This window comes from Sitophilus oryzae, unplaced genomic scaffold (genome assembly GCF_002938485.1).
Source record: "Sitophilus oryzae breed Bouriz unplaced genomic scaffold, Soryzae_2.0 scaffold_381_pilon_pilon, whole genome shotgun sequence".
Taxonomy (NCBI): Eukaryota; Metazoa; Arthropoda; class Insecta; order Coleoptera; family Curculionidae; genus Sitophilus; species Sitophilus oryzae.
Genome location: NW_022146953.1, coordinates 1676823 through 1700782, shown reverse-complemented (window position 1 = coordinate 1700782; position 23960 = coordinate 1676823). Strand labels below are relative to the sequence as shown.

General features: G+C 29.9%; 4 protein-coding genes and 1 long non-coding RNA gene across 6 annotated transcripts in view; 2 read left to right on the top strand and 3 right to left on the bottom strand.

Annotated features, from left to right (window-relative positions):
* Positions 1–655: 655 nt before the first annotated feature.
* Positions 656–4038, bottom strand: LOC115885388. 2 transcript variants are annotated; one of them, XR_004050718.1, is made up of 6 exons: positions 3846–4038; positions 3596–3758; positions 3132–3260; positions 2866–2960; positions 2030–2188; positions 656–774 (listed from the first exon to the last, which is right to left on the bottom strand). It is a non-coding gene; the product is annotated as an uncharacterized LOC115885388 (long non-coding RNA). The 2 variants fall into 2 exon arrangements; XR_004050719.1 differs by having other exon boundaries at positions 692–774; positions 2043–2188.
* An 876-nt stretch (positions 4039–4914) lies between these two features.
* On the bottom strand, positions 4915–9316 carry LOC115885384 (protein arginine N-methyltransferase 6). Its single transcript, XM_030904282.1, has 6 exons — positions 9195–9316; positions 7062–7298; positions 6817–7013; positions 6556–6694; positions 5352–5647; positions 4915–5115 (listed from the first exon to the last, which is right to left on the bottom strand). Exons 1-6 carry the CDS (start codon positions 9246–9248, stop codon positions 4977–4979), a joined length of 1062 nt encoding a protein of 353 aa, XP_030760142.1. The 5' UTR covers positions 9249–9316; the 3' UTR covers positions 4915–4976.
* Positions 7783–9171, top strand: LOC115885385 (prostaglandin reductase 1-like). Its single transcript, XM_030904283.1, has 5 exons — positions 7783–8015; positions 8080–8182; positions 8237–8419; positions 8474–8850; positions 8913–9171. The coding sequence occupies exons 1-5, from the start codon at positions 7910–7912 to the stop codon at positions 9155–9157; spliced, it is 1014 nt and encodes a 337-aa protein (XP_030760143.1). The 5' UTR covers positions 7783–7909; the 3' UTR covers positions 9158–9171.
* Positions 9317–9439: 123 nt separating the features above from the next.
* LOC115885387 (lysM and putative peptidoglycan-binding domain-containing protein 3) lies at positions 9440–10585 on the top strand. Its single transcript, XM_030904284.1, has 3 exons — positions 9440–9535; positions 9590–9752; positions 9815–10585. The coding sequence occupies exons 1-3, from the start codon at positions 9516–9518 to the stop codon at positions 10331–10333; spliced, it is 702 nt and encodes a 233-aa protein (XP_030760144.1). The 5' UTR covers positions 9440–9515; the 3' UTR covers positions 10334–10585.
* A 763-nt stretch (positions 10586–11348) lies between these two features.
* The window catches only part of LOC115885383 (heterogeneous nuclear ribonucleoprotein K-like), a 91110-nt gene continuing 78498 nt past the window's right edge, over positions 11349–23960 (bottom strand). Inside the window, 6 exon segments of the mRNA XM_030904281.1 lie at positions 11349–12709; positions 17523–17692; positions 18005–18205; positions 18208–18406; positions 19730–19929; positions 21417–21545. Coding sequence (XP_030760141.1) covers positions 12676–12709; positions 17523–17692; positions 18005–18205; positions 18208–18406; positions 19730–19929; positions 21417–21545 — 933 coding nt within the window. The 3' untranslated portion in view covers positions 11349–12675.

Below are 23960 nucleotides of genomic sequence, written 5' to 3'. Positions count from 1 at the left end.
TCGCGCCCTCGTTTTGCGCCCTTATAGAGGGTTGAAATGCCTATCGAAAGCCGAGTTCCGTTCCTCTGTAACCCTTATAGTTTCCGAGATATTAAGGGTTGAAGTTTGGAAACGAGTTTGAAGTGCTAGAGATAGCAGAAATATCGTTGATCGATGCTTTATTTAAATGTGGTACTAAATTTAATTCTTACCTCTTCGCCCTCATGTGTTCCTGATAAAAATCGGCGATTTTTGACACGGTTTAAAAATTTTCGTGCGGTCTTTGACAAAAATTGAATTTTCTCGGATATGTATCAGGAGTACATAAAAGCGAAGAGGTAAATATCGGTACTTATTTTACTCCTTACCTCTTCACACTTATGTGTTCCTGATAGAAATCAGTAATTTTGGAGGAGGATTAAAAATCTTCATTCAATTTTTTTTAAAGGCTGAATTTTCTCGGTTGTATCAGGAGTACATAAGAGCGAAGCGGTAATCATATAGGTATTATTTTTATATAAAATACTGTCTAATTCCAGAAAAACTTTGTAAGTTCTTTAGTGAGTAGAATATATTTTTTTGTGATAATTAAATGACTTTTTCTTTTTGTTCAGGATTAGGCAGTATTTCTAATATGTATATTTTGGTTCAATAAAACTCATTTATTATTAAGTATTATTTATTTTACATATTATATTTTATTAACAAAGAGTAACTTAAAGAGTATATATCCGAGGTGTTGATGGACATGCTGATGAGGATAAATCTTCACTAAGCTTCTGGAAAGTCTAGGTTCTGTAAAAAAAATAAAGAAATAATTAATTATTGTTCACTAACAAGCTTGATTACTATTACCCTTGTATATGAATTTTTACTATTACTATAAATTTAAATAACCAGTGAATATTTTCAGGGAATATAGGCTACATAAAATATTATAAGAGAAATTTTGGTAATATAGGAAAAAAGCATAGGTAAGTTAGCTGTATCTATAATTACAGTATGATCGAAAAAAAAAACGGCGTCAGCGATGGCTATGAAATGAAGATCGCTGTCATTTTATATGTAAAATTATATGGGAAATGTCATCGATCGTCATTTCTAAGCCAACTTTTTTTATCACGGACGCCGTTTTTTTATCAAGCGGTATTTTAAACATCGTAAATCAAATACCATAAAGTAACTTATGTACAGGGTGTCCCACTAAGAATAGCTCTCGGCTGTATCTCGGAAAGTAGGGCAAATGGAAAAAAATATTGCTGGAAATTATTTTCAAGTTTGTAAAACGGCCGCTAGAGGGTGCAACTGCTATGGAAAATAAGAAAATAGAATTTTTGCAGAATTTTGCCTAGATAATGGGTACTATAAATAATAGCTTCATAATATTCAGTAAATTTTGGATTTTTTTTGTTAGAACCATTTCCCCCTATCTGCTAAAATAAAGTGGTGGGGGAAATTAATTTCCAGCAATTTCTCATAGCCCCTGTAGTTATAAATATTTTTTTCCATTTGCCCTACGGCTAATACTTTCCGAGAGCTATTCTTAGTGGGACACTCGGTACAGTGTGTTTGTACAATTTGTACATGCATAGTGTGTCCCAAAAAGGTTCCAAAATCGAATATTACATTATGCTTATATTGTACCAAAAAATAATGATCTACGATATTAATAATAATTATTATAGTTGGAGGTAGGAACCTTTGCTGTTCAGCACAACAAAACACTAATTCGCCACAATATACAAAAAAGTAAATTGTTTTGGTGTATTCTAGTGAATTAAGGCTTTAGTTTGATTTTTTAATTATACTAATTAAAAAGTGTTAAAAAATATAAATTAAAACATCCAACTCCTTATATAGGCAACTCTATATACACGTTAAGTACAAACTGCACAGCTGCTCAAAAATAAATTATTATTTATCTACAATAAAGTAAATTGTGCGCCAAAATATTTCATTTGAAATTAATCATTTATATCTACACATTTTATAAAATACAATAATATTAGGTATTTATTAAAAATATTTCATTAAAAAAAAATTAATTTACCTAAATTATTTACCTTCCTCTTCAATGATGAATTTCATTCTCAATCGACTGTTGAATATGTTGAATTTAATCATCCTAATGGCATCTCGAAGGGGGTGGTTGAATTGAAGTGAGAAAAAGAATCCTTGAAGTGAAAGAAAAAAAATCCTTGTTCCAAAGCTGTAAAAAATCCATTTTAAAGGGAATTAGAAACAGAATGAAATAAAAACTTATTAAAAAAATAAATCCAAAATTATACAACTCTATGTAGGCATCAATATAAATGAAATAAAGACTTAGAAGTCAGAAAAAAAATTAGAAAAGCTAGAAGTGATAATATATTGTGGATGAATCAGGATTTTTGATTAAATGGCGAATGCGCCGGGAATTGAGGGGAAATTAGTTATTATTGTGAGATTTTTACGTGTGTTATTGTGTTATTATATCATATTTAATAATTATAGCAATTCATAGCTTATGATCTAAAAAAAATGACATGAAAATGAATCCATCAAAACTTAAACTCTGTGTAAGAAATTCCAGAAGCAAAAAATATTAGAAGAATGATACCATAAGAAAAATAATACAAATAGAAGACTTATTAAAATACAGTTTACAATATTTTACAGAATCGATGAATGATGTTATAATGCCTATACAATGGAGTCAAGCTATTAGAAATATGAAATTTAACCATAAAATACTTGAAGTAAAATTCTAAGCAGATGGTAAAAAGAGAGGTGTCCAGAAGTCAAAAATTGGCCCAAAATATAAATAGATGGTCTGAATTTGTTTATGATATAAGGAACAATAAAAATATATTTACCCAAAAGAAATAAAATTTTAGATATACATACATGGAAGCCCTGATGCATTGTTCGTAATATATACATCAAAAGAATAAATGTACTGCACTGCAATTGTATTCATCCATTGATTTGTTATACAAAATCTGTAATAAATAAATAATATTACATTTTATTAATAGTTATGCTAGAACAATTGTGTTTATTTGGTTTGTTCCATATTAATACTAAATATACCTTAAAAATATACGGTTAGTGTGTTAGTAAACATTTAACAAATTTATTAAAATTGTTTTTAAATAAGAAAATAAACTTACTTTTAATTGAATAATGTAAAACCAATCTCGTAAATGAACGATGGACAAACATCAGGATTATATGAAGAGTGATCGAGGTCTCTTCTTTTAGGTGGTGTTTGTGCTAAGTGTGTATTGTTAATAACACTCCTAAAAAAGAAAATTATAATTACAGCATTATAATTAAAACACTACTTATTCCGATTTATTCTAAAAGTATTCGAAAGATGTAGAAAATACTTGTTTGCTTGGACATATAAACACCTAAAAAATACCAAATGATTCTAAATATAAAACAATATTCTAAATAATTTTAATGTTATTGTACAATAGACATCAATGAACGTATCTATATTCCCATACATTCGATTTTGACAAAGAAAATTATGAAAATTGGAAAAGTATACAAACTTTTAATGATGATGTAATCGAAATATTTGAAAGTGAAAAAAACTATAAAAATCATTAAAACGGTGGGTACTAACATTTGCAGGAGATTAAACAGGCCTTAAGGAACCAAATAAGCTCAAATAGTGCATAAAAGAACCACTTTTCTACCAAAAAATCAGAAAAATTGTAAAAGAACTTCCAACAACGAACAATGGCGTCCTGTCATGCCCATTTTTTGCTGCATAAATAATACTGAGCCTAAAAGAAAATATTGATTCAACTGAAATAAGTGTGTATTATATGTTTATCACGATTTTGTAAAGGTTAAATTCGTTTTATACTTACAAAAATAAGATTTAGATTAGATCTTTCCAAAAACATAAAAATCTTAACATTTTAGTTCAAAATTTTCACACTTTTTCTACAATGGCGCCACTAGCGTTCTTCTTCTTTTCAATACTTGTGGTCCTAAACATGTGCAACTACAGATTTCATATAAATTTCCTTCATTATTTTTATATGACTTGAACTCATAGGTCATTTGGCCGGTGTCCTGAAAAAAATAACTAGAAGAAGAGAGATCAAAGTATAATCTATGGGTAATGATTAGACAAAGACAAAAAATAAGTAAACAAGTACAGCAATAGAAATAAATTAATATTAATAAATAAAAAATAAAACACATTTAAAGACTTTAAAATGAATTCTAACACTTTAAAATTCCGTGATCTAGAGCGATATAAGATGATATTTACGCAATAAATCTTCAGGATAATAAAATCTTTTTGATTTACAAGCTAAAGAATCCAATCATTCGATAACAAGAACATTCAATATTCAAGAAAAAGTATTCAAACTAGTTTTATTATATCCTGTATATACTAATACTGATTTTCTAGTTAAGACCCTTACAAGTAAAAATAGAGAATTTAAAGTTTTCAAAAACAGACTGATTTATCATTACATCAAGTAAAATCTAATATTTGTTGTACCGAGGGTATGATTGGAAATACTTGAGCACAATGCCCTAAAATAGAATGCTGTAAAGCGATGAAAAATGGCTAATATGGTCTATAATACCATATATTAATATTTCTCGTTTCTAGACTGTTATAACATATAACAAATTTTTGGCCTGCATTGATTTGTATATGTTTATAATAGATTTAGCTGTTTTAAAACGTTTTAATATTAGCTAGCTTTTGAAGATAGAAAAAATAACTGAAATTTTGCAACTTCATTTAAAATATTTGGAAGAAATTGAATTTAATACTGAACAAGTTAAAGTCAAGCTGAATAAAGTGCAATATAGGAAGAATTTTTGTTCATATTTCTATAAGTTATAAGAAATAAAACCTCGAGAATAAGAAAATTATAGATAATAAGTTATTTGCATACTATAAATTCCTTTTAGCCTCCGTATACAAATACTATATTATGTTATTGATAAAATATAAATTTGATTTATAAAATATATTATTTCATTGGTACATCTACACCTTTTTCATATTTTTTTAACACAGCCTTAACTAAAATACATTTGGTCATGAAACACGAACAGAATTCAGGGTGTTCCACTTCATCCGGGTCCAGCATAGCTATTTCAATGATATACCTGCAAAATTAAATTATTTAATAGTTCACAGGCTACTCTGACCCTCCTTTTTTCTTCTAAACGTATTTTTGAGCCTTTAAAAATGGTTTTGGCAAAGATTATTATTACTATAAATTTTTAGGTAATTTAAATTATTATTTACAGGCAAAATAATAACACAAAATAAGTTTTTTACAGGCACCTTCGCCATTTTGTCAAGGAAATAACTTAGTTTACAATAAAATAAATAATTTTACCTTCTGCTATTACTTTCTGACCTTCTCATAACTAGATCATAACAAATCGGGCTTCCAGGCTCAACTTTTATAGATTCAGGCAGTACTATGAGCGTCTGTTTCCAATGGGTACCGGGTTCATCGGGTGCAGTGGAAAGTACCACCGGTTCATCAAACCCAGAGAAAGGAAATGTACAGGTAAACCATAAACAGACTCCTTGGTATAAGGCTGTCTTTGTAGAGACTGCTACGTGTTGGAAAGAAAATTCTTTAAGGTCTTCTATGGTCACTTCACGCAAATCTATCCAAGATACCACCTTAAATATAGTTAGAGTAGCTTTTTAAAAACAAAATAGTATACCTACATATATAGATTTTTTCGGTAACCTTTTTTAACAACACTATTTATAATTCTAACTGAAAAAATGTAGGACATGTACAGGGTGTCCCACTAAGAATAGCTCTCGGCTGTATTTCGGACAGTATTAGCTGTAGGGCCTGCGGGAAAAAATATTTATAACTAAAGGAACTAATTATGAGAAATTGCTGGAAAATATTTTCAAGTTTGTAAAATGGCCGCTAGAGGGTGCAACAGCTATGGAAAATAAGAAAATAGAATTATTACAGAATTTTGCCTAGATAATGGGGGCTATAAATAATAGTTTTATAATCTTAACAAAAAAAAATCCAAAATTTACTGAAGATTATAAAGCTATTATTTATAGTACCCATTATCTAGGCAAAATTCTGTAAAAATTCTATTTTCTTATTTTCCATAGCTGTTGCACCCTCTAGCGGCCGTTTTTAGTTATAAATATTTTTTTCCGTAGGCCCTACTTGGCTAATACTTTCCGAGATACAGCCGAGAGCTATTCTTAGTGGGACACTCTGTATTTTTAACTACCTGTGCTGGAATAAAAAAATAGTATTTTTTTGAAGGAAAATAATTTTTTTTAGAGGGTGTTAATCTTAACGACATGATAATATTTATTTTTTTGTAAGAATATGCCTAAGAATTACCCTCTTAGATATTAGCATGTAATTAAGGAACACCCTGTATATCAATTCAGAATAATTTAACAAAAAAATATATTACTGTAGTATAACTTCTATGATGTAAAATAAAATTAAAATTGTTTAAAACCAGTAATATAAAATAAAATAAATACAAATGTTTTTAAAAAAGCACCTTCACCATTTTGTCCTCAAAATACTCCTTACTTACCTCGGGCTCTGATAGTAGATCATTTGGTGACAGGCTTTCTGTCAAAGGTTTTTTAAGAGCTTCATTCCTCAAAAGCTTGGCAAATGATTGCATAGAAACTCCACTTATATCATTCCAATCATTATACATCGATGGAATGCTGTTAAAAAAAAATTATATTAATATGTATTTAAAAAATAAATAACTTTAATAGATTTTAGCAAGTCAAACTTATTTAGATTCTTTCTTGAACTAAACAGATACAATTTTAGAGTGTCCTACCTACAGGGTGATGCATATATAGCGGCAGACTCAGGAAAAATTAAACCGTCGCTTTTTAAAAATCTATCTCTTGCTGTTATAACTGAATCTAACATTCCTTCGTGAAGGAGGTAGAATCCCATCCATTCTGATACAATAACGTCAACTTTTTCTGGTATTTCTGAGTCAGTGAGATCTTCTATCCTACTGTGAATAACCTAGATGAACTTATGCAAGAAATTCAATAAAAAAATATAGTTACCTACTTCTATAACGTTTTCAAAACCATTTTCCTTAACAATTTCTTTGGCTATTTTATAAGTTTCGCTGGCTTCAACTGCATAAACTTTCCTGGCACCTGCTTGAGCACACAGTATTGATAATATTCCGGTACCTGCACCAACATCTAGTACTACTTTATTTAAAATATTGTTTTTATTGTTCAGAATAGCTTTTTGATATGCATTGTTCCTTGTACTGTCTTTTAACATTAATTTGTGAATCTAAAATAATTGTTAGAAAATAATGTTTTTTTTAAAGAACTTATACAAAATACAACAAAAAAATATTTTTAACAGTTCCAATTTTATTTTTTAATAACTTAAATCGGCTGGTTATTTTTCATGTAAACCTCGTATTCATGTGCAAAGATAAAATAATCTGATCTTTGTTCAGTTACGTGGACATTAGGCGATGTTGTCAAATATCAAAAAAGATTGAGTTTTCAAGAATTGTTTAAAAAAATATGAAAAAATTTAGAAGAGTATTTTTTGCCATCTCCTACAGTTTTCTTACAGAGTTATCTGCATATTTTTGGCCCTAAACTTATTTTATACAGAGAAAACAAGAAAAAAATCAGTAATCTCATTACATCTGCACATTAAGTTGATAAGAATAAAGACAATATAGCTTGTCAACATTTTAACACCCTGTATATTTAAAGATTTTTTGGGGCATATGGTCTGTGATTTATCAACTGTAATAAACATATCATCATTAGAAGAAAACATATTTAACAATATTGACAACACTGTTTCACACATAACTGTTTATCTTTATTTTTATCTGTTGGTTTAACTCAACTCCAGGACATGCTAATTTACATATATTTAGAATGGCTAAAGCAAAGGTTTTTATTTACGAAAAACCATTCGATGGTTTTCCCAAGGAAGATGACCTAAAATTAGTTGAAGAAGATTTAAAACCATTAAAAAATGGAGGTACCTTAACAAAACAAAGTATTTAACTTAATTTCTAACGCCGATTTATACTTTAATTAAACAGAATTCCTTACTGAGGCTGTTTTTCTTAGTGTCGATCCTTACATGCGAGGCTATGCCCCATTTTTAAAGACAGGAACTGTATTTTTGGGAGGACAGATAGCTTTGTAAGGTTTAAAAACAGTAAATAGATTCTTTAAAAATATCATAAACTGTTTCAGAATAGTAGAGAGCAAAAATCCAAATTTTCCTGCAGGAAAATACTGTTTTGGTCAATATGGGTGGAGATCACACACTATATCAAATGGTATACCTGATCCTAACAATATACTACATGAATATGTTCTACCAGATTTCAAAGGACTGTCTCCTTCTCTAGGGCTAGGAATTTTAGGCATGCCTGGGTAAAATAATATTTTTTTTCGTAAAAAATAAGTTTACAGCAAAAATACTTATAGCAACACCGCATACTTTGGACTATTAGAGATATGCCACCCAAAACCAGGTGAAACTGTTGTCATATCAGGTGCTGGAGGAGCTGTAGGGAATCACGTAGGGCAAATAGCTAAATTAAAAGGCTGTAAAGTGATTGGTATTGCTGGGTCTGATGAGAAAGGTTCATGGCTTACGAATGAAATGAACTTTGATCATTTTATAAACTACAAAACACAAAACGTTAGAAAAACACTGAAAGAAATAGCCCCAAAAGGTGTTGATTGCTATTTTGATAATGTAGGGGGTGAAATCAGCTCGACTATAGTCAACCAAATGAGTCTTTTTGGTAGAATATCTGTTTGTGGTGCTATATCAGCTTATAATGATAAACACCCTAAAGGTTTGAGTATATTCAATAAAAGTAACGTTAACTAAAAGAAATATACTGTATTTCTCTTGTAGCTAGTGCTCTTCAAGCTGCTATGGCTATTAAACAGCTCAAAATGGAGGGGTTTATCGTAACTAGATGGGCAGATAAATGGTTTGAAGGTATCGATCAAAATCTCCAGTGGATACAGGAAGGGAAAATAAAATATAGAGAGACTGTAACTGAAGGGTTCGAAAATATGTTTAGAGCTTTTACGGATATGCTTAAAGGGGTAAATTATGGTAAAGCAATTGTAAGGGCTAAATCGATTGTTAAATAAAATGCGGTAATAAAATGAAATAGGTTGTTTCCCTTACCTCCAAATCTTCGTAATTTTCGAAATAGGTGCTGTTTATATTATCAATATCCATAGTTTTTATAAAATTTTATTCTTTTCAAATTCAAATCGTATATTCATACATCAACCTAATTCTAAAACGTCAAAACTAAACCAAAGATCAAAATTAAAACTAGTTATTATGTTCTGTGGTCTTCTTCTTTTTGTTTTATGATGGCTCTGTCTGCTACATCGATGTTCTATGGTCAGACCAATTTACAACAGACGTCAACAGATTTTCTAACCTAACTTTATTAAAAGTCGACAACTCTTTAAAATAATTAAAATAAAATATCTAAAAATGATGAAACAAAGGCAAATGTAAGTAAATAGCTTGTATTTTTTAGTATTTATAGTTAAGCTACGTTTTTTCAGTAAGAAATCCTACAAACGTTACGAAAAGGGCAGTGATAGTAGTGGTGAGGAAACCGAACTTTTTGTTAAAAATAAATCACCCAGAAAAGAAATACCCACCGTAGAGAAGAACATTGAGGCAACTGATACTTTACAGTCCCTAGCAATACAATATCATTGTACAGTAAGAACAGTATATCATAAAGAAGATAATAAAGTATGTATTTAATGTTTCCTTTGTCTTAGATCGAAGAGTTGAAAAGATTAAACCAAATACACAAAGAAAACGAGATATTCGCTCGAAGAACAATTAAAGTACCTCACAGACCCTTTTCAGAAGCCCTGGCTGCTGTGCATTCTAGTGGTACAATGTCTCCTTCAGAATTAAACGAACCCCATACAAGTAAATTGATAGATATAGACAGTTTGGAAACAAAATTAAAATCGGCTCAACAAAAGGATACTGAAGTGAATGAAATTATCTTTAACAGTAGTATAACTCAAAAACAAAGTGATACAGTTGATGAAAGTGTGTTAGATTCTGAGGAAGATGTTTATTTATTGCCTCAAAGTGAACAAGAAACTCAAGAAACAGACTCAATCATTAATAGATTAAGTTGTAATGGATCTGACGGAGATATATCCCTTCCTGCCCTAATAGTTTGTATTTTTATAGTTATATTTGCAGTTCCTTTAATATATGTTTTGTATATTGCCGAGAATACTGACACAAATCAAAATCATACTGACCTAAATGGCAAATGATATTTTCGGATTATTTAGTGAGAAGTTTTAAACATTTCCGTAAAATTTTAAGAATTTTTTATTGCAGCTTTGTTTAGAATATTTATTTTATTTAATTTTAAATCTTGTGAGACGAGTGTGATATACATATATTTTTAAAAAATAAGGTTGACTAATATTTATTTTAAGGATCAATTGTCTTTAAAGATATTGTTGTAAAGTATGAGATTAATATATTATATACAGGGTGGCCCAGTGTTATGAAAAAACTGTCTATTGTGTTTTTTTTTGGTACAGGGATGGGAGTTTAAGCTTTTCTTATTTTTTTTTCCGTTTTTGAAGTAAAATACACATAAAAAACGTAATAGAAAGAAGAACTGTAACCTTCCTCACATATTTAGATACTCTGTTTGTAGTTGGATCCAAGTTATCCCTGCTAATTTCCTAATATGGTCCCATCTAAGGTCTGGTCTTCTTCTAGGTCTCTTAATTCCTCCTGGATACCATCCTGTAATTTTTGTGGTCCCTCCTTGCCAGGTGTCCTCTCCATTGCCACTTGAGGATTTGATTCTGTGGATGACATCTATTTCCTGGATGTTTTGGTGTATCCACTCTATTCTTTTAAGGTCCTTCTTGGTTGTTAGAGCGTTGTGGGACCTGCAGTTTCATTATATTGTCCGTTTTAAATGTCCAGGTTTGCTATGCATAGGTTATGACTGGTAGTACACATTGGTCGAACGTTTCCTTCTTTAAAAACAACACATATAAAGAACAAAACTTCTACTAATTTTCTACGCGTAAAAAACGTTTTCTAGACGTAAAAAACATTTTTTATCAGCCCATCCTTGAATTTGGGACACTGGTTTATCCCGTATATACAGTGATTGTATAGTAAAAACAAACAACTAATTTTAAGAGAATTTTAACTGTTATATATTTTAAAAAAAATATTTGTAGCAAAGGTTTTTTGTATATATTTTAATTAAAATTGTATAATGTTATAAAATACTTAGGGATTAAAAAAATATAAGCAGTATATTGTTGAGTCAAATTTCTTTATTTTAAGACAAAGTTTATACATTTCCTTATACTTTATTCACGGTGTGTGTGTGTTTATGTATGTAAACTTAAATCTAAGTTACAGAAAAAAATATTTGGTAAAGAACAAAATGAATTAGAATAATCCCCAGAAACGCTTGAAAAAAAAAATAATTTGTACTTGAACAAAAAAATTCGCGTTTCTCAAGACTACAGGCTAAATTAAAATTAAAATAAATGAACAATTTTATTGGTTTGTTTGTTTTTTTTTTGAAAAAAACTGATATGATATTATTTTAAAATTGTTAGTACTTTACACATTGCTGGTTAAAATAAAAATAAAAAATGTGTTTGGAAGATACTCAGTCGCAAAAATTAAACAAATATATCTAATATACAGGGTGACGCAAATTTAAAAAAAAACGGTGTCATGGTAGCCTTTAAAAATGTAATCAATGATAATTTCTAACTGGACGACTCCTATGCCATTTATAAATATTAATGCACGTTTCAAAGGCTACTGTGATGGTTTTCTTAGACTGAACGATATTTTTTATTATGTTATTACATATATTTCGTCACCCAATGTGTGTTTATAACAAAAAAATAAAATAAAAACTAATAATTAAACTGATATTTTAACTGATTTAAACAGTTATGATCGGTACCTAAAATAATATTCTCCCATTAGAAGGTACAGAGTGTCCAAAAAAACTGTACCATTCGAAGAACTGTATATTTTAGATAACATAGTTCTTATAACTAGTCTTAAATTTTTATATGAAAAATTTAAATGCACAAAAAACCATATATGTGGGCAAAAAATATCTAAATCTATTAATTTTCTTTCTGTTTCACAATTTAATTATAACATATTATAGTTATGTTTTTTTTTCCTAAAAAAATATAGAAAAAATAATTTAGTTGTTAGTATTTTGAAAATATATAACATTTTCTTTGGGATTTTTTATTTGTACTTTAAGCAAAAGTCAAAAGAAAATTAATATATTTAATAAGCTCAAATTGTATTTTTTTTCTCAAAAAGTTAACTAAAATTAAACTTAGAAATAATGCCCCCTTTTTTAAACTCAAAAAGATTTTGGAATGTTGCGGGAAAATCTTATATTTTTAATTTAGATATACATTCATATAATATATATAAAAATACGTAATTATTATTATATTATGGCCCCCATTATTGTGATCGTTTACAATTTATTTTGCTTCAAATGTACGATCCACAATTTCCAATGGTTGGACATATAAATGCTTAATGCTAAACTCAAACTATCCTAAATTAAAACTTTTTCACTCCAAGCCCATCCCTAATAGTTGTTTCTTTCTGCATTTTGATGGACGCTAAAACAGAAAAAAATATATTTATAATAACTAATTTTTTTATAAAATAACTCTAACAAAAAAAAGTTAAAAAATTATTGATTTCTTACCTAAATTTCTTTTGTTAAATTTCATCAGTAAATTCTCTTAAATACTAGAATACAAAAGAAAGAAATATTTTATATATGATTTTCACAGCAAAAAAAGTGATTTTGAAAGTCTTTAAATTTGATCATATTAACAATATAATACATAAGAAGAAAAATGTTATACATTATACATTAAAGATGTTATATGTTTCAAAAGCACAATAATATATACAGGTGAAGTCAAATACAAATATATTTATGTACAGGCTGGGTCAAATTCGACGCTTTTAAATGGAAACACCCTTTTCTATAGGGGATAGACAAAAACTAATATCGGTGTCTGGAGTTCAATTTTTGTCAAAAACATGATGGTGAAAACCGCATATCGATATCTGTTAGCGTTTCGGAGTTACGGGGTGTTTTTCAAAAATATGCATTTTTAACAAATCGCTTAACTTTTTTGTTATTGAAAATTCTGTATTTTTATGAAAACATTTCCAAAGAACCTTTTTACGTAGAATTTAATGGTTTAAGTATATTTTTTTTAAAATTAATAATTTAAGAATTATCAACAGAAAATTTGATTTTTTATATGGGACACCCTGTATATTTTTAATTTATTGAAAAAAAATTAAAAATCCAAAAATATAACACACTTGATATTTTGCTCGGTTCCTCTTCGAGATATAGAGTATATAAAAATTCGCCCGCTTTAAATAAGTAGGCTTTGAACTGCACTGGCTGAAATGCAAAAAAATTCTAGCTGTGAGCATCAATTAAAACGAAAATAATATTTGCTATGAGAGATGCAGAAAATTATATCAATTTAAAATATATTTAACCAACATCAACACATATAAACTATATCTAATAACAATAAAAATAAATAGCAAACCAAGTCATGAGATTTTGCTACAGGTGTTCGACATATCGACCGTCTTCTGTTATGGACAGACGGGGCAGTTTTTGAACATTTCTCGCGGAATTCATTAACTCAGTAGGGGTGAAAGATACCCTCTTATAACTGCTAAGTATTTCTAATTCTTATTTCTTGTCTAGATTATACGGAAGAATAAGGAACCTTTATTCTTCCGCAAATATATCCGTAGCATTAGATCCATGGTCACTAAGTCAGGCGGCCTCGACGGCCAACGGCTGGGATCTTGATTAGCTATTCAATTATTCTTGAAATTGGCTGCAAAAATTTGCTGATAACTTCAGCGTTCAGAGGCGGTGCGTCGTCTTATTGGAAAAATATGTTTTCGAGTTCCATTAAGGGCATATCATCAATAAGGGGTCCAAAGCCTACTAGTTAAAAATGGCGAACTTTTAAAAATTCTGTATTTCGAAGGGGATTATAACAAAATATCAAGTGTGCTATATTTTTGGAAAGGTAATTTTAAATTATTTTTAGTTAATTAAAAATATAGAGGGTGTCCCAAATAAAAAATCAATTTTTCTGTTAATAACTCTTAAATTATTAATTTTAAAAAAATTATACTTAAACCATTAAATTCGATGTAAAAAGGTGCTTTGGAAATGTTTTCATAGAAATACAAAATTTTTCATAGTAAAAAAGTTACAGCGATTTGTTAAAAATGCACATTTTTGAAAAACACCCCGTAACTCCGAAACGGTAACAGATATTGATGTGCGGTTTTCACCATCATGTTTTTGATGAAAATTGAGCTACTGACACCCATATTAGTTTTCGTCTATCTCCTATAGAAAAGGGTGTTTACACTTAAAAGCGTCGAATTTGACTCACCCTGTACATTACAAACAGCATAAAATATTATTTTCCTTCCATTTTTTGTTAAAATTTAATTTAAAAATTTTTTTGACCTTAGACCATGCAATAACTAGAGTGGATTTTTAATCAGGGTCTTGAAGCTAACATAAATCATGCCATTTTTAAATCAATTCTTTAAAGACTATTCATGGTAAAATACCTTTTTTGTTAGTTCAGTTTGATTTTGAGGCCTGCTGTATTATAGATTATTTATCGATTTTATGCAAGGTGTATTAATCTGGAAATAGAGTCTTTAAATGAATTCAATGAAGTTTTGTTAATAAATGTCTTCAATCTTGCGGTCCAGATGTGCCATGCTCTAACTTCTTTATTAAAATGAATTGAAATCTTTTTTTTTTCATAGAAAAAAGAAAGTTAAAGAGTCTATTACGCTGTTAATTCCAAACACACATGCTTTGATTAAGGTTTGCAGAGCTTCAGCACTTGCCATAAAATAGTGAGCAATTTGTTACAAAACCATATAAATTATATACCACTGCAATCACAAAACTTCAATCTATTTTCGTATTGCAACGGAATTTTAAATTATGTCTCTATTTTCGAGAAAATTTAGTCCAAACATAAGGAATATTTTGATTATGTTTGACCACCAAAATCTTAAAAATAAAGAAGTTGTCTAAAAATGTGCTACAATAATTAATTTCCTTCTTCATTTATGTAAAAATGCCGAACGTTTATTTTGCTATTTTTTTGGACTAGTATTTGTTAATACTAGTGTTGTAAATGGAAATATTTCCATGGAAATGGAAATATTGGAAATTTCCAAACGTGTCTCGGAAATATTGGGAATATTGGAAATATTTTTAAAAATACTTAAATCTTGTCATTAACGATTCAAACCCGATGTTTATTAATATATCTTTCATATTTTGTAACCCTATAAACATTAAACTCACTATACAACAGTTTTACAAACATATAATATGGTGAATATATCGAGTTTGAGGATTCACCAACTTATTTGCAACCTCGCATTTCTCCGGGGAAGTCCCGAGCTCGTAAGTCGTAGCGCAGTAAAAACTCGCTGGTCTTCAATTTTGACCAATTTAAAAAGTGTATACAATACTAGGCTCAGTTTACAAGGAGTTGCAGTTAGTCAAGAAGCAACACAAATGATTGATAAAAATGTTAAGCAGTGGATATTAGATGACGAAGTATTTTGGGCACAAATGTCCAACATAATTAACATTTTTGAACCTATTGGCAAATGGTTAAAAATTGTAGAAAGAGATTACAGCACTATTCATTTTGCTGTAAAAGCATTTTGTGATATTAGAAGGGTAATTCAGAATAATCTTGCATTGTCCTCACTGGACGACAAAGAAAAATCCGAATTGTTGGAGTTTGTTGACAAAAGAGAAAAATTTGCTATTTCATTAAGCTGCAGAATTACTAAATCCAAAATCACAAGGTTCTAAACTTGATGAAACCCAAATTCTTTCTGCCATAGAATGCATACTTAATATATCAAAAAATAAACTCAATATAAAGGAGCAAGAAATAATAGAAGTTGTAGAAGTGGCAAGTTATTTGGAAATTACTTCATATGGAAAAGTAGCTTTGATAACCCAGTCTCCTGGTGGAAAGGACTGTGTTCTTCATCTTCATTATCACAAGTAGCTTCACGAATTTTGATGAAACGCAGTTTTAGCGTATATAGTCATATTCATTCAAAAAAGAGGAACAGGCTTATTAATGATAGAGCTTCTAAGCTACCTATGTATCCCTCAATGAAAACTTGCTGAAGAAAATAGAAAACGGCAATAGATCAATTTTTATTTCCGATACTATTGAAGATTTTGAGGAAGTAGACTGGCAAGAAGATGTTATTGAGTGTGATGCTGATGACAGCGATGAAGATATGCCTCTTGCTCGACTAGTGTGCCAAAAATAATTTCTTTTTGTACAAATATAACTTTAATTTATTTTTTAATTTGAAGAATAACTCTTTGCGATGTTTTGTTATGATTTTTATAAATAAATATTTCAGTTTTTCTTATTTTTTAAAATATTTCATATATTTCCACTAGTTAATACACATCTTTAAACTATTGGGGTCTAGTTGTATCATGGTCTAAGATCCGTATTATTTAAAAAAAATTTCATAAAAAAATACAGTTTAATGCAAAAAAGAGTGGCAAGCAGTCGATCTTTCGTGAAGACAAAGAAGACTACCGTGGGATGAATAGTGATTCCTTGTTTTTCAAAAGCATAACAACAAAATCACTAGTCTTCCACATAGTAAGTCTTCCGCAATGTTAGTAGTAGCAGGCCCACGAGGTTACCATAGTCCAGAAAACACACAAACACATCCCCAAAGAAAGTTAGTAGCAGGGTGAAGCTCTTCTTTGATGAAGTTCGATCCCATTGTTCTTCGTGTGTGAAGTTAATAGATTAAAAAGCAGAGATAAAAGAATAAGTGGACTAACCTGTATGTTTTCTAATTTTTTAAACTATTTTATACAACACTGTATCTCCGAAACTAAGAATTTTAGGACATTCATTTATACGAACTTTTTTACTTACTTTTATCTGAGCCGAAGTTTTCGGAATACAGTTCGGACCACCCTGTATATTGATTTTTATACATCGACGAGTCCATTTATTCTTTCGGAAAGTCAGGTAAAATTCCAAGCATCCAAGTTTTTTTTCACTTTTTTCTTTATAAGAAAAAATACAGGGTCTCTCAAAAATAAGTGCACTGAGAAGTGCACCATTTGACTTTTTTGTCAAAAAATTGTTGCAAAATTTTAAATTATTGGTTGATTCCTTGGCGCGCACTAGTGAACTTTTGTGTGCAAGTAACAATGGTTTAAATAAATGCAAAATATATCTTGGATATTTGGAGCTTAACTGTACACAAAAAACATTTCTTTTTATAGAAAAGTATTAAAGATAATAAAGAAAAAAGAGAATAAATATGTTTGGTTACCTTTGCTGTAGTAGATATTGAGCCATTTGGATTTCGTTTGCTGTTCCGCTGATGGTGATGATGCGATCGTTCGATCCAGGCAACGGCTCGTCTATGGTGATGCCTGCTCCGGAATCCTGGCGAATTTTCCTGATTCTACCACCTCCTTTTCCTATTATTGCTCCGGCAAGCTAAAAGAAACATTTTTTCTGTCATCGTAACAAAACAAAAATCGTAACTCCAAAATTACAGTAGCTAGCGAAACGCGGTTTTCAAATTAAGATTAGTAATAATATTTGCAATAAAATTTGTAATAACACGAAAACCAGTCAAAGTCGCAGTTTTCGAGATATCCGGCGCCAATTTTTTCTCTTTATCTTTAGAAGAACGGAATTTAAGTCGGCCATTTTTGGTCCCCATCGCGTTCGACCTAAGTTTTTTTTGATATGTTCCTTCCTTATTCTTTTTATTCAAAGAACTCAACAAATACTTAAAATACTTACATCTTTGGGTATGGTGACCTGAGTCTGAGTCTTCCCACCTGATCCAGGCGATCCAGACAACCCTATAGGTCCAGGGGGACTCACCATCGGTGTCTGGTTGAAACTAGGGGGAGGCTGTGTAAATGGAGACCCTGTCCAACCGTTCGACGTGTTAGACCTGTTGTTGAAGTTGTTCCCTCCAGAATTAAAATTGTTTGAAGGTCGATTGTTGGGTCTGTCGCCCATGTTGGACCTGTTCCCGAAAGATCCGCCTCCCCTATTCGGTGACGGTCCGTTATTGTGAATCTTCCCCTATTTCCTGGTCCTTGCGAGTCGTCTCTCATACCGCCGCCTCCCCTGGGACCTCCCTGGCCCATGCCACGTGGGCCTCCGTCTCTGGGACCACCAGTTCTGGGTCCGTCCCTGTAATAGTAATAATTTGTATACACGGTTGAAAAAAATGTGATTTTTGTCGTTTAAAACGGTTTTTATTGTTTTAAACACGATTTTATCTTGAAGGCCAGGTTTATACAGGTATTCCGGAAACTTCGACAACATATTCTGCAGATAAAAATAAATAAAAAAGTTCGTATAAATGTATGTCCTAAAATGCGTAGTTTCGGAGATACAGGGTGTAGAAGTTTCATTTTTATTTCGATTCTTTCCAAATAATTTCTGAAATAACGCCAAAATTAATCAAATTTTTCTGCAAAAAAATGACGATAAAATCGTTTCTGTTGAACTTTTGGCACAAAAACATTTCAAATTTATGGTCTCAGTCTAATATCTATTTAGTCAATATGTTTAATTTATGTGATTTTTACCGAGAGACGATTTTTACGTAAAAAACGTTGTAAATGTATATTTTTTAATCAGTAGTTTTATATGTTAATTTATGTCAATGATGACAGGTATTGATAATTTCAATTCCAAATATCTCGAGAACTATTACTACAGGTAAAAAAACGTCGTAAATGTATATTTTTTACTCAGCAGTTTTATACAGGTACGGACGGAAAGTTATTACTCTTCAAACCAGTTAAAAATATGTAGGTGGCGCCCTGTACAAGTAGGAGTCATATTGACACCAAAATCAAATTTATCATGTCAAAAAACTCCCAGGTACCAATTTTCATCCAAATATTGACGTTACTTCAGAAATTATTTGGAAAAAATCGAAATAAAATGAAACTTCTACACCCTGTATCTCCAAAACTAAGCATTTTAGGACATTTATTTATTGGAACTTTTTACTTATTTTTATCTGCAGAATATGCTGTCAAAGTTTCCGGAATACAGTTCGGACCACCCTGTATTTTAAACTATAGTTTTATATAGCGCCTCAGGGGATATTTTGACAGACGATGACAGTAAAATAGCAGATAACGACCATATCAATACTTTTTTTTCCACTAAAAAAGGTACTATTTTTTTAAGTTAAGTAAGGATGGGTTTATATATAGGGTGAGTCTTAAATAAGTGCAAATATTTTAGGAATACTATATTTCGACCCCAGAAAATTTAATTTTTAGTTAAAAACATATATGTTGATAATCTGGCAACACAGGCAGTAAATTAAATTTACAAGAAAGAAAACCCAGAATAGATCGAGTGGTTCTTAAAATTTAAAGAAAAATAATTTTTTTAATTTCCAAAGCAAAATACTCGGTTATTTTGATGGACAAAGTAATAATGTAGATATAAAAACTTTTTATATATATATTATGTCTAAAAAATTCATTTTACCTGGGTCCACCTCCACCTCCTCTAGGTCCTCCCTGGTTACTCCCTCCTCTCTGATTGGGCCTCTGGAAATTGGAACTTCCATTTCTATCCCCACCCCTGCCATTGTCTCTTTGCTGACCTCCCCATCCGCCATATTCGTCAGCATAGAACTCATCGAAATTGTGGGGGTCGTACGGGCTGGACGCACCTTTAACTGGACTCTGAAATAGCGAGCATTTTTCTTAGAACATTAAAGATTTTTAAAAGAAAAAAAAATACATTAATAGACTCTGAAAGAATCTTTAATAGCTAATTTAATACTCTATTCTTTTTTTGTGTATACACATAAATAAATATACAGGGTTTTACTTTCAGCCCCTTACAATAGAATTAGCATTTCGTTTTTGATATAATTAATCCTTTTTTTACAACCAATAAGTATTACATACTTAAATTCAACTTAAAAAATATATTTATATTCATATCCATGAAAGAAACTATCTGTATATTTTATGTAGTTACCTATTAATGAAAGCAACACCAAGACCGACTCTAAAAGACTGAGCGCTCTGTTCGCATTAGATGTAAACAGTTGTTCACATACAACCATTTAATTTTGGTTATATTTTTAAATGTTCTATAATTTAGAAATATCTGTTATTACCTGTGGTAAAAATATTATACTTAGATAATTAGAACTTAGTGACAAGAACTTAATACGCAAGAGAAAGAAACTAAAAATTATCCTAAAGCTTCTAGATAAGATGGATAATATATTTGAGATGGATTTAGCAAATGGATAAAAAAAATAGAATAATTTAATCTATAATAAGTTTTAGAGCCTCAGGATGCTGTTCTATTTTATTTGACAGAAGAAGTCTTGGTGATCTCTTACTATATCCGAGAAAATTAGTAGAAGGTGCGTGACATTCTTGATAAAAGTTGTTTACTGAATGTTGATGCATCATAGGCACATTGACACATCTTTGTAGTTTATATTAACAATAATTATTATTCAAAAGTAATGATATTTCTAATAATATTAAATTTAACGTCATATATAAGCACAAAACGAATAAAAATTTAAGCTTAACTGGGAAAAGCTAGTTAAAATTACACATGAGCTGAATCACCCTAAACCAATAATAAATTAATTATGTTAATGCTTTCTTTCAAAATTATTTTTTTATTGGTTAAAATACATTAACCTATATCGTTTTCATTATTTTCATTTTAATATGGTAATAAAATTACACACAAATGGATGACAGAACCATAAAAAGTATTATACCAAAATTAGCAAGTAACAACAGATGATTCTTCGTTTGCCGAGGTCAAACATACGTTAAAGGCATACATAGACGTTTACATCTCTCAGTAGGTCAAAAAAGCTGAATTTATTACAAGGTAATCAATAACCATCTTCGAAACAATTAACAAAATAAATAAATCTGAGTTTTATGAATGTATTTATGAGAAATTTTAAATGTCATTAATATGAAGGATGATTACATTGTTAAATCACAATGTATGAACATACAATGTTTCCCCCATTAATTTTTTCTCAATATTATAAAAACTAAAAAAACATACAGTGCGAACAGAAATGGGTGAATCACCAAAAACTGAATTACATAGTTAAAAACCGATATAAAACTACAAAACACCCTTTAAATCATAGACAGACATTTCAGAAATAAGTACTTACTGCTTTGATCAATGTGAGCACTTCACGAAGAGTATCAATGCATTTTGCAGGTTCTCCAATGATCTGGATGACGCGATCAGTGCTCTGTGGTGCGACATTGGAGAAAATCTTGATTTTGGTACCCAATTTCTGTAACAAAAACAAATATTAATTTAAAAAACAACTTAAATGAAACCTTCTTAAATTTTATGCGAGAAAAAACAGGTTTTTTATTAAAAAAATTACGTTTTTAATAACTAGAATCTTTTAAAATAATCATTAGAAATGGAAAACTCCTGTTTTATTAATTTTGAAGCATTGCTAAGTAAGAATCCGAGTAATTTTCGGTGTTTTAAATAGACTGAGAGGACCCAGAGATTAGAATCTGGACCTCATTTGCATAATGGCGTCTGAAATGAGGATTCCCTCTGGATTTACCGGGATTGACGTTGGATTTTCGCGTTTGCAGATATCTTTGGGGAATACCTACAGGTAGCCATTTTTCTCTTATTTTTATAAAAACAAAATCGTGTGACGTACTTCATCAAGTTCTTACAAAAATTGTGACATATTTCAAAAACCACTAGGGTCTCTGAATAAAAAAAAACTAAGAAAAAGGCCGAAATATTTTTTTTTATATTTTGTATTATTTAAAAAAACTTTTTTGCGTGTTTTGTTTCACTTTTTTCTCGATAATTTTGAATTCTTTCGAGTTTTATCAGTTTATTTTATATTACTTCTCGTTTATTGCATAATTGCTTTTATGAAAAGTGTATAAATCTGGAGAAACGTTATGTCTTTTTCCAAATATGCTAACGAGCCACATGTTCTATTTGAAAAAATTGAGATATGATTAAAAATACGATTTGGGCATCTTTTAACCGCCAGGACAAGACACGAAAAACATTAGACGATTAAATCTATTTTCCAAGGCTCTTTGATTACAAATTAGTGTTTTTAACATGGCATTCTAGAATGAATTTTAAAATACAATTTTTTAAGCGAAAATGTCAACAGTTGACATATGATATGTCATTCTCTTCAGAGCGTCTTCAGAATATACCGAGGATGGCATTTTAAAATCAAAAGCTGTGTTTCAGGTGAAACAGGAAATGACCAAAAACAATTGAATACGTCAATCAGTCCTAATTTATGTCATATACTAAAACACCAAATCTCGTTTATTTATCTGAAAAAATAAAAAACATTATAGAGGTGAACCACTTTTGAGACGCACTCGGTATAGTTCTTTGTGCATATAAAGAAGATTTTATTTGTAAATTCTCAAAGCATAGTATAGTTTGATAATAATAATTATTAATTATCTCCAAACAATTTAGTAAAATTACATCACTTTGTGAAACTATGCAAAAATATTTGATTTATTAAAAGTCCCTTAATAAGATGCTGTAAAATATCCATAATATTATTTTTTTGTAAATTTAACAGGTAAGACTGACAGACAAAGCGTTACGTGTAGACTTCGCTTTAAAGCTATAAATAAAGATAGTCTACTGGGCCATTCGTATAGTCCAGCTCATACACTGTCACAATTCCTCATTCTAGCGCGTGTAAATCTTGAAAATGCAATTCGCCAGCGTGGAAATGGACATTTTGCAATTTCGCAGATCGTTTACTAGAGAAATTTATGACAGAAAGAGAGTGAGTCTTGGTCGCGTTGGACGTTTTAAAAAATTGATTTTTTAAACAACGAAAGACGGTTTTTTTAATATATTTAATAAAATGAGAAATGATTAAAAAAACCAATGAAAAAAATTGGCGCCGGAAAGCACGTATAGCCGCCCATACTAAAATACATATGTTAATAAAAATTTGGTAGGCAGTTCTTTTAGTTTCAAAGTAAAGGATTTTTTCAATTTTTTTTTGATCTCAAAAACTGCGACTTTGACTGATTTTGATGTTATTACAAATTTTGTTGCAAATATTATTCCTAATCTTAAATTAAAAATTAAATTTTAAGAACAATATATTTGTTAACAAGATATTACTTATTTTATTTTAAATAAATGTAAAGACAATATGCACAGAGATAATGGTCTAATCCCTTACAGTTATCTGTACATATAGCTCTAGTCTCGGTAATTTATTGTTAATATCCGTTTAATAACAACCAAGTGCCTAACAAAAAAAAGTAACTATTTTATTTAGGACATTTTTTGAAGAGATGAATCCGTCAGAGCTATAGACATTTTTAATACCCTTATAGTTCCTTTGATACATAAACAAATATTAAATGGATTATTATTATTAGGTTTTTTTATTAAAATAACAGTCTTCTAATACCGAAAAACAACATTTCAAACCATTCCAAAGTCAAATCCATATGCATTTCACATAAATCAATCTCACAATCCAGATTATCAATCATTTTACAACTCCCAACCTTTCAAACACCTGCATAACTTAAAAACACCATTTCCACTGTCAATAAACACTATTCTCTACACTAAAACACACGAAATACACCAGAAAACCGATGAAAAACAACCCGGGATGCGGGAAAACATCCCTTAACAAAGGCCAAAGACCGACTGGGGTATATGA